At 37.1% G+C, this 11,600-nt stretch overlaps 1 protein-coding gene across 7 annotated transcripts in view; it reads right to left on the reverse strand.

Annotated features, from left to right (window-relative positions):
* The window catches only part of SHROOM3 (shroom family member 3), a 197,316-nt gene that overhangs the window by 12,578 nt on the left and 173,138 nt on the right, over window positions 1-11,600 (reverse strand). For all 7 annotated transcript variants that reach the window (XR_011649124.1, XR_011649123.1, XM_071215947.1 and 4 more), the window contains 2 exons: window positions 10,901-11,407; window positions 8,133-8,283 (listed from right to left, as the gene is read on the reverse strand). Coding sequence is in view for 5 of the 7 variants with exons in the window: in XM_071215947.1 (XP_071072048.1) it covers window positions 8,133-8,283; window positions 10,901-11,407 (658 nt within the window). In the remaining 2 variants the exon portion in view is untranslated. The remainder of the gene's footprint in view (window positions 1-8,132; window positions 8,284-10,900; window positions 11,408-11,600) is intronic.

Genomic DNA, 11,600 nt, shown 5'->3' on the forward strand with positions numbered 1-11,600 from the left:
AAAGAAAATAACCCTGAGACAATCCAGATGTTAGGATTATCAGATTTAAAAGAAGTTGCAAAGACAGACTAATAGAATTTATCCAATCTGAAGAACAGACAGAAAACAGATTTTTAAAAATATTATCAACGAAGCCTCAGGGATTTGTGGGGTAATATCAAAAGGTCTAACATTTGTAGCATTGAAGCCCCTAAAGGAGAAGAGAAAGAGATTGCTGCTGAAAAAGCATTTGAAGACATAATAGCTGAAAACTTTTCAAATTTGAACATACATTTATGGAATCAAGAAACAGAGTAAACCCCATGGAGGATAAACTGAAAGAAAACCAGGCTTATACAGATTATAATAAAACTGCTGAAAAATAAAGATAAAGAAAAAAATTTTGAAAGCAGCTAAAGAAAACAATACATGTGTATAGGGGAATAAGTAATTAAATGACTTGTGCATTTCTCCTCAGAAAACAGGGAGGCAAGAAGACAGTGGAACATCATCGTATGGGGCAGAAAGAAAAGGTCAACCCAGAAATCCACAGCAATTAAAATATCCTTCAGGGATGACAGCAGAATATAAACAGTCTCAGATGAAGGAAACCTAAGAGAATCTGTCACCAGCAGATTTCTCTAAAAGAAATATTAGAGTAAGCTTTTTCAGTATGAAAGGAAGCAACATTGGAGGAAGATCTGGAACTTCAGGAATGAAGGAAGAGCAACTGAAATGGGCACTTGAGAAAAGGCTGGGTAGTTAATCTCTTAGGGAAAGTCAACTCCAAGGAACAAGAGATTTTTTTTTCTTTTTTGAAATATTCCTGTAAGTCTCTAAGTCAAAGTCCTTTTGGCCTTTAGAATAGGGGATCGTGGGATCTGTTCAAGCAGATTTTGCTTAATAGATAAGGTAGCATTTATCCAAAGATTTGAAAGCTTTAAAAATTAAATTGTTTCATTTTTATATATGTCTGAAGTACAGACAATGAAACCATTCATATTTCTTAAGTAATTTTTATATTTACTGGGAATATTTTTATCCATCATCTAGGATATATAAATTAAAAATAAAGTAGAACTGATTTAAAATGTTACTTTCAATTTTTAAATATTTATTAATTGAACCAGGACTCTAGTTTTCCTGGACTTTTAAGTAAGTTTCATGCCTAGAACTCCATTTCAGGTTATTAACTTTAAATATTAGGTAATAAATTATTACTCTGCAAAAATTGGTATAAGGCCACACTGTGTCTTGGAACAATCTTCGGCTACAAACACTGACTAAGCATCCTTTTTTATCAACACAAGTCTTGTATATCAGAAAGAGAATTTCATTTACAATTTCATGCTGAACATATAATAAATGCTTAATATTAGAAGGTAACATGTTTTAAGTGTTTCCAAATCAGCTGTGTAAATATGAGAAAGACACAAAAGAAAATTCTATTACACATTAATAAACTTGCAGTTGATAGAAAACAACAAAACAAAACAAACCCTCAAAGCATTCTCCATTGCCATATGATAAGGTTCATGATATTATACTAAAAATAATCCATCTCCCCCATTAGCCTGGAAGTTCCAAGAGCGGACTGTCTTAATCATATTTGTACTCCCAGGGCTAGGCAGTGTTTGGAATTGAGTAGGCATGTTTTCAAAAAAGTGTTTAGGAACTAAGCTAATCCTTTGCCTAATAATGATCACTTCTCAAAAGTATAATATAAATTAAGCTTGATTTATTCACCTCTTGGAAGAGTTTCCCCCTTCACATGTTAATATGATCATCATATCTTATCCCCTATCTTTGTTTTTCAGGAACTTTTTGTTAACATAAGCTCTTATACTTACACACCCATTTGTCAACCTGCAAGTCACTTACAGCTCCAGAAAAAGGAACCGAAGGAAGAAGGAACCAAAGAAAACTTCAACCTTTGTTGAGGTCTGCATTAACAAAGTATCTTATTCTTAACTTTCTATTTCTCTGAAGAGCCAGATAATCACAACTAGCAAATAGGTATTATCCTGGTGCTGTGGGTAATGTTTTCCAGGGTGAAGATATAAAATTCTGGGTTGTTTTCCCTAGTGAGTGCCAGCTTTAGGAAAATGAAGAGTTGTTTAGCCTTGTTAGCAGCCAGGTGATTTCTTACTAAATATCTTAACATAGAGGACACCAGATGCCACAAACGTTTGCATATTTATGTGGCATCACTTTAAGAATCTCCCTATTGAGGACAGGATATGCTAGTTGTGCTGTCTAGGACCGTAGGGCATAAAAAGATATACATTAGCTAATTTCACCCCACAGGCATCACGTGAGGGATCATTATCACTTCCATTTTACAGATAAAGAAAGCTGAGAGTCAGGAAAGGTCAAGCTAGTTCCTTAACTTTATTCAAATCTGGATGTTTCTTCTGATTTTTAATTCCCCAATCCTTCCAGGGGTACTCAATATTTTTCTTCAGTTAAATGGCAAAATCCAATTTGGGAGTTTTGACCTTTATAATCTAACTCAACAAACATTTATAGAGCACATGCTATGTGGTAGTCCGCTTGCTTTCTCTGTGCCTCAGGATTTTCTCTCTTTACTAACGCCTCTTACCCTGTAGTGTGTTTTCACCTTCTGAAGCCCTTTACAACCTATTAAAGCACAACAAATCATTTGAGACTTCTCAGGCCCCAAATCACTGACACTGTCATCCTCATAATTTTGGTTTGGAACTGGGGTTTTAATTTCACTCTGGCTCTAGTTAGTTACACCCAGAGAACCTCAATTTTAGCTTAGTTCCCAAGCAGCAAGGTTCAGTGGCAGCTGACTTGGGAGCAATCATTGGCAAGCTTTGAAGTCACATAGACTTCGGTTTACATACTGACTTTACCACCTATTACTAGTGTAACCTCAGGCAAATTACTTAAATTCTCTTAAGCCTGATTACTTTGGCTACAAAATACAGCGGCAATACAGGTCTCAGGTTTTACCTGAAATAAAGGAGATAATACAACATAATGTAAAAAACACAGCCCACACCTGGAAAATAGTAAGTGTTTAATATATGGCATTCAGGAGCAGATGTAACTCAAATGGTTAAGTGCCTGCTTCCCATATACAAGGCCTTGAGTCCAATTTCCAGTACCTCCTAAAAAAATTATTTATATATATACACACACACACATACACACATACATGGCATTTAATGTTATTTCCTGTGAGGACTAAAGAATCCTCTGTTCCTTCATATTTTCTGTCTAAAAATACTTTTGGGTACATAACCCTCAGAGTGAGAGGGTGATAATGAAGTGATAAGTTAAAAAATAAAGATGATGAAAGAGCAACGAGTAATTTGCCAAATTCTACTAGAAAGCGGGTATATCTACATGCAAAAACTAAACCAAACCAACCAACAGAAAACTCAGTAATGTGTGTTCAGTTGAAGATGTCACAACTAATGGTTCTTGGTATAATCACAGAGCTGTATATTCATCATACTCATTGATTTCAGAACATTTACATTGATTGCACACTTCGAAAGGACTGTATGGTGTGAGAATAAAAACTGATGTCACAGCAACCCTCTTTGGGATAAATAGAGATAGACCAAGGGCAAGGTGGTCTTATTTCCCATCAGAACATACATCAGAGGGGGCACTCAGCAGCAATGAGGAAGGGATAGGCCAGGAGGAGCGCTAGGGAGCAGGTTTCGCCACAATAGCTGCCACAGCCTGCCAGGAGCACACAGAACTGGAGCAGGAGAAGTATTTCTAAAATCCTCCAAATTCCTCCTGTCCCATTACTGCCTGCTCCCAGGGTATATCCTGTGGTCTCATTCCAACAGATTAGCAAGAGTTGGAAACTCATACTGTAGAATAAATGAAACAATCATATAAGTAAGTTTCTCCTGGAATCAGTACTGCTGAAAAACACTTAAATTCCAGGCTCAGGAAGAGCCAAGCTTTAACAAAGAGTCCTTTTTCAGCATGCACGCCTGAAATGTAAGCAGAGCTCTAAGCGTATTAGAAGGCAGGTTCTTTGAGATGGTACAGGAAGTGGCATGGAAAGAACGTTCTCCTCCGCAGATATGACTGGGCTTAGATCTTAGTGGCATGTGGGGAGTACAGCAGTAGCGTTGTGGTCATTTTTAAAATGTGTAACATTTTAAATTTATGAAGGAGTATCAAATGCTAAAAACTAAATTCTAATACTACGCTTTCAAGTATGCAATGGGGTACTGAACACAGAGTTGGGGAATCTCAAAATTAATCATATTCTCCCAGAAGTACTTTTTGATAATTAGCCTCTCTTTCCCTAAACAAAGTTTCTAGATTTTCTAGTTTTCTTTTGACCATGACACATGTAATAAGAATTACACAGGCCCTTCTTGGAGAAGATCAGTAAAATTGGCAAACCTCTAGCTACATTAACAAAGGGAAAAAAAAAAAAAAAGAGAGAGAGAAGATACAAATAAATAAAATCAGAAATGAAAGGGGAGAAGTTATGACTGACTCCACAGAAATAAAAAGGATTATAAGATGTATTATGAGAAACTGTATGCCAACAAACTAGACAGCTTAGATGAAATGGACAAATTCCTAAAAATGCACAAATAATCTACACTGACACTATAAGAAATACAGAACTTAACATTTAAAGAGATTGGATCAGGCATAAAATATCCCAACAAAGAAAAGTCCAGGACAGGATGGCTTCACAGGTGAATTCTACCAAGCATTTCAAGAAAAATTAAGACCAATCCTGTTTAAACTCTTCCAAAAAATTGAAAAGATGTGAAAATTACCTAACATGTTTAATGAAGCCAACATCACCCTAATACTAAAGCTAGATAAAGACACTGTAAGAAAAGAAAATACAGACCAATCTCCTTAATGAACATAGCTGCAAAATTCTAAACAAAATACTTGCAAAAAGAATCAAACAGCATATCAAAAGACTTATATATCAAGACCAAGTGGGATTTATTCCTGGTATGCACGGGTGGTTTAACATAAGAAAATTAATTAATGTAATACACTGCATGAACAAACTGAAGGAAAAAACCCACATGATCATCTCGATTGATGCGGAAAAGGCATTCGACAAATTCCAGCATCCTTTCTTGATTAAAAACACTTTGAAAGACAGGAATAGAAGGGCAGTTCCTCAATAAGATAAAAGGCACACAGAAATACAGCAAACATCATACTCAAAAAAAGTTTTCCCTCTAAGATCAGGAATAAGACAAAAATGCCCACTGTAACCACTGTTATTCAACATTGTACTAGAAGTTCTGGCTAAAGCAATTAGACAAGGAAAAAAAAAGGGCATCCAAACATGAAGTAAAACTCACTATTTGCAGATGACGTGTTCCTATACTTAAAAATTCTGAAATATCTACAACAAAGCTACTTGAGCTAATAAGTGAGTTTAGCAAAGTGGCAGGATAGAAGATCAACATGCAAAAATCAGTAACGTTTCTGTACACTAATACTAAACAATCTGAAGAGGAAATCAGGGGAAAAATTCCATTTATAATAGCAACAAAAAGGCTCAAATACCTAGAAGTCATTTTAACCAAAGAAGTACAGGACCTACAAGCAGAAAACTACAAAACAATGCTAAAAGAAATTTTTAAAAAGACCTAAACAAACAAAAAGATAGTCCATGCTCATGGATTGGAAGACTAAATATCATTAAAAGGTCAATCCTACCCAAATTGATTTATAGATTAAATGCAATACAAATCAAAATTCCAACAGCCTACTTTACAGAAATAGAAAAGGCAATTGCATAATTGATTTGAAAGGGAAAGTACACCCAAATAGCTGAAAACATTCTAAAAAAGAAGAGCAATGAATTTTACTGCCTGACCTTGAAACATATTACAAAGCTACAGTGGTCAAAACAGCAATGTTTGGCATAAAGATAGGCACATCAATCAGTAGAATAGAACTGAGAATCCAGAAATAAACTCTTACCTCAGTGGCCAACTGGTTTTCGACCATCCTACCAAAGTCTTGTTAACAGGACAAAGCAGTCTCTTCAACAAATGATGCTGGGAGAAATGGATGTCCATAACCAAAAGAATGAAAGAGGATCCATATCTCACTCCCTATACAAGAATCAACTCAAAATGGATCAAAAACTTAAATGTAAAAGCCAAGACCATAGAACTACTGGAAGGAAATGTAGGGAAGCATCTACCTATAGTAGGTATGGTTTCTTGGATCTTACACTCAAAGCAGGAGCAACAAAAGATAAAACAAATAAATGGGACCTCCTCAAAATTAAACACTTCTGCACTTCACAGGATTTTGTCTAAAGGGTGAAAAAAAGGCAGCTGACTCAATGGATGAAAACATTTGGAAATCATGGATCTGATAAGGGTTTTTATACCCATGATATATAGAGAGATGCTACAACTCAACCATAAAAAGACATACAACCAAATGAAAAATGGGCAAAAGACTTGAATAGACATTTGTACAAAGAAGAAACCTAAGTCAGAAAAAAAACACATGAAAAAATGTTCAATGTCATTAGTGATTAGGTAAATGCAAATCAAAACTATAATAAGATATCAGTTCACATTAGAATGGCCACTAATAAAAAGACCAAGAACTACAAATGCTGGAGATGATATGGAGAGATACAAACACTTATTCACTGTGGGTGGGAAAGTAGAATGGTACAGCCACTGTGGCAGTTTCTAAGGAAGTTTAATATAGACATGCCATGTGACCCAGCAATACCACCACTAGATACCCAGAAGAACTGAGAGCAGTGACACGAATAGACATCTGCACACTGATGTTCATAGCAGCGTTATTCATGACTGCCAAAGGACGGAAACAACCCAGGTGTCCATCAACCAATGAATGGATAAACAAATTGTGGTGTATACACACGATGGAATATTATGTAGCTATAAAAAGAAATGAAGTCATAAAGCATATGACAATATGGATGAACCTGGAGGACATTATGATGAGTGATGCAAGCCAGACAAAAAAGGACTAATATGGTATGATTACACTACTATGAACTAAATATATTATGTAGTCCCATGGAGTTAATAACTTAAATATAGGTCACTAGAAAATAGACTGAGGTTAGAGAATGGAAAGCTGAGGCTTAACTTGTGCAGAATTGGTAAAAAGGATGTGTTTTAATCTTTGAAAATGAACAGAAAAGGTGAAAGCCCAACATAATGTCTGTAACTAGCAGTACGACTATGTGGGTATGAAAGAGGTTGAAAAGGCAAGTCTAAGGTCATGTATATTACTAAAAGAAAGCTAAAGCATGTAACACAGAACTGTATAGCATAGTAAAACCACATGTGAAATACGAATATGGGTAAAACTGCATATGTAAGACTGTTTTTCTTTGAAAGTGAATGAATATATGTTAACACTACAAGATATCAGACGCCCCCAAAAACCTCAAAAAACACCATTACACTAAGTGAAAGAAACCAGACACAAAGTACTACATATTGTATGATTCCATTTATATAAAATGTAAATATAAATCAATTTATAAGGATGAAATGAGATTAGTGGTATGTAGGGCTGGGGAAGGATTGCTAAGGGGTGAGAAGTTTTCTTTTTGAAATAATTAAATTGTTCTAAAATTTTTCATGGTGATGAGTACACAACATTATGATGATACTAAAAGTCAATGATTATATACTTTGGGAAGGTTATATGGTATATAAATATAGGTCAACAAAACTGCTTAATAAATAAATAATTGTGCAAGAATAGCCAGAAATAGCGGCTATGTACAGGAAGGGAAGCACAGAGACATCAAGGGGTTAAGAACTTTCTTTTTATTATTATTATTATAGAAATAATGAAAATGGTATAATGATGATTGGGGTGATGAATGCAAAACTATGTGATCATACGAAATTCCACTGATTGTACAATTTGGATGAAGTGTATGCTTTATTAATATGTATCAATAAAATTGATTTGTTAATTTTAAAAAAGTGCTATACCAGCCCAAAGCGCATTGATGGCTTTGACTAGGTTTGGGGATTTGGGGATGTGGCAGGCCTTTCCTTCTCCTGCATTAAGGGACCAATAACCCTGCTAATTACAAGGACCATGCCTATACTTTGGGGACAGCAGAACAAGGACCTCCATTCTTAATTTACCTTCTTTTCATTGATATCTGCTTGCTCCTCTTCCTCATTCACCTCCTCTGGCATATCTTTGATTTTGTTCAGAAGTTCAGCCTTGGGAGCGGACACACTGTAGTAGGCAGGACAGTTGACCAACATGCCTACTGCTTCCTTTTCTTCACTCCTGGACCATATAGGGGAGAAAGTGCTGTCACACATAGCCCACGCCAGAAGCCTCAGTCCACCACAGGTTGTCTGTCCACTCAGAAATGCATTAAAAATTCTATTAAACATTGTTCCCAGAAATGAGGATGAACTAACTAATAAATATTTGCTAATTAGTGATTTTTACGTGTAGGACTCTTGAAGTCAAGAAAATTCTGGATGGAAAACCACTAAATACTAAATAGTATAGAGATGGAGCGGGAGTTAGGAGTGGGCTTTACCTCTCTGCATGTTTCTCCTTTTCTGATACATGAAAGAATGATATTGGCTCCCCATTTCACAGACGGACAATGAGGAGCCATGAGTCAATCAATTTGAAAGCTGAAATTTCAAGGTGCTGCACAAATTTCAAGTTCTGGTTAGTTCCCATTCTTCTATTGTTATCCATACTCTTTTTGATGCTTACAGTATTGCTGCACATACGTTTTCCTTCTTGAGTAAGTCTGATACCACATATAAAGCTGGGAAGCCTGGAGACTGCTGGTCAACCTTGAACTAATATAAGGCATAAATCTACTCATTAATTACATAGCATGGGGATTTCAAGGCTGGAAAACAAACTAGGAATTAAGAAACCTGATATCTAGTGTTCTCTGTTTTATTATTTAATCAAGCTTTCAGGCAGCTTATTTGGATCCTATCCACTGAATAAATGATGCTATGGTAGTAAATTAGGTAATCCTTCTATTCAATATTGTAATATTATTCAATATCCTGCCCATCATTTTAATATGGTATAAAGAAAGTCATCTTTACTAGTTTCTTGTTCAGTGGGGCTGTCCCTAAGCAGCATAAATTCATTATTTTTCTTTTAAACCTTGTGACTGAAAAAAATAGAAAAAAGCCTTTTGATACATTTTCTTTTTAGATATATCCATTGTATTAAATATGGGCTTCGCAGGCGTCTGATTAATTAAAACCTACAATGATTGACTATTTGCTGACAGTCTCTAGCACAACAGACAATGCTTATTTTTACCAGAAGATGGCACGTTACCCTTCTGGAAATTTCTCAGCACTGCAAAAGCTACAGTACCACTTCACTTCTAAATTGACACAACATATGCTCACAATGATATCAGGAAATGCTTTTCTAAGATGTATTTGTAAATTATTTTAATCTTTCTCTAGCACGTGGTCAGAGAACAGAATGGAGTGAACAGAATCCCCTCAATTTGACCCAGAGTAAACTGACTGGAACAACTACAAAAACTCATGCTCGCATCCCGTGGTACCTGATGGATTGCCTTGCACATAGCACATGCTTAGTAAATGTTTGCTAAACACATGACCCTGAATAGATCACTCCACCTCAACTGGCTTCTCTTTCCTCATCTGAAAAAGAAGAGGATGGACGAGGTGACTGCTGAGAGCCTGGGACTGTAGGTATTATATAGGTCTCCATTCTCTCCTCCCTCCCCCAAAGTAAAACATGGTATTCCTGTTAGTCAGTCGGATGGATCAGTTGGAAATTTCTAAAAAGCAAGTTTGGATGAAATGTTCTGTTTTTATTTAGTCTGAAAACCACTAACTGCTGAGACACAGTCTGTCAATAGACATAGTTTTCATTGAAAATTAAAACCACTCTAAATCTTTCCCAAAGTGGTCTTTTAAGGAGATCATACCTGCAAGAAAATATTGCAGTAACCCACAAGAAATCAAAAGAATGAACAATAAAGGCTGCTCACAATTTTTTCACTCTCCTGTGGCTGGACATAGCCACAGGTTGCATGACAGTAAGCCTGTATTGCTCAGGGAGCTTTAGGAGCAGATGCTCACAGGATGAGCAAAACCAAAGTGTGTGCCCATCCTGCCCACCCAGACCTTCCTAGATTTTACGATTTAAGAAAACATCTACCTTAACTTCAAATTTGGATGTTATGTAGAAAACACATCTATTTTTCTAGGCCTTCATGCTTTTTCTAGGATATGCTACCTTCAGCTGTGGGGAAGCCTCTGTCATGCTCACCACTTCTACTTGCTCCTTTCCGAGCACTCACTCATGTGCAACTCTCTGCAAGAATAACTCTTTGGTAGAGAACAGGCAATCACGTGCTTGTTGAGGCTGGGGAGTTAAGGGAGGTAGCATTATATAGGCATTAAGAGAGCAGGCACAGAGTCACAGAGGCTGAGTTCAAATCCAGGCACAATCACTCACATGTTCTATGACCTCGGTTGGGCATGGTCCTAAAATTCTCTGTGCTTCAGTTTCCTCATGTGCAAAATGGAGATAAAATTGGTAGCTACCTCCGAAGGTTCTTGTGAAGAGTAAATGAAATACTGTTTTATATAAAGAAATCAATACAATGCTTGACACAGAAGGTGAAGAGTAGATAATAATGGCAATTATTACTACTATTTTAATTTTTTTGTTGGACAAGTGCCCAGTAACTCAGAGGGTCAGTCTGTCCCACATCGTACTTTCCTGCTTCAAGTCATTTCCCTAAAACAGAGATGGAACGTCTTTCGTGGGCATGGATCTGTGGATGTAGGAAAACATTAGATAGTCCTAAACTTATCATCATTCCCAGAAAAAGCCCAATTGTAAATCTCTCAAGGACATTATCAGGACTTACTTCTTGCCTTCGTATGCTGGGAAGTTGGCCGCTTTCTGCACAGCCTTCCTCTTTATGCTCTTCTCCTTCAGCAAGTCAGTATCTTGGGAAAACAAACCTTCCATCAGGTCCATAGTTGTCTTCATTCTGGAGTCTGGATCCAAAATGTCTGCCAGAGATTTGTCTTGGTGGACAATTTCCTTGGCCAGAGCCTCTGTTCTGATGTCTTCTGATATCTTCTGAGGAACTGAACTGACTTGCTCTTCTAAACCCTGAGTTCCGCTGACTGGTTCCTGGATAAGGCTCTGGGTCTGGATGGGAGATGGCTGTCCCAGGCATCGCTGTTTCCCAAGAGACCCGGCAGGCTGGGGCTGTGTACCCGTGGTGGAGGTAGGGTGGATCTCACTGGCCTCTGGAGCCTTGAAAGACGTTTGGGGTCTGGAGGCCAGGACCTGACTACCCACCAAATGGGTTTCACTAGACAATGGCCTTTCCCTTGTGGATGTCACTGTGGAAAATTTGATGGAGCTGCAAGGGATATATAAAAAAGTGAGTAGTAAATGAGTGGTAATAAAGGAGTCGACAGAAGAGTGAAGATGAGGCGGCGAAGGAAAACTGAGGAAACTTTCCACATCAGGGCTACAGCCTCCCACCTCAGGAACAGGGTGAGGCGTGACATTTCTGAGGTTATGATGTTCCAAGAACTTCAAGGCCCACTAGA

Source organism: Dasypus novemcinctus, chromosome 1 (genome assembly GCF_030445035.2).
Source record: "Dasypus novemcinctus isolate mDasNov1 chromosome 1, mDasNov1.1.hap2, whole genome shotgun sequence".
In the NCBI taxonomy this organism is placed as follows: Eukaryota; Metazoa; Chordata; class Mammalia; order Cingulata; family Dasypodidae; genus Dasypus; species Dasypus novemcinctus.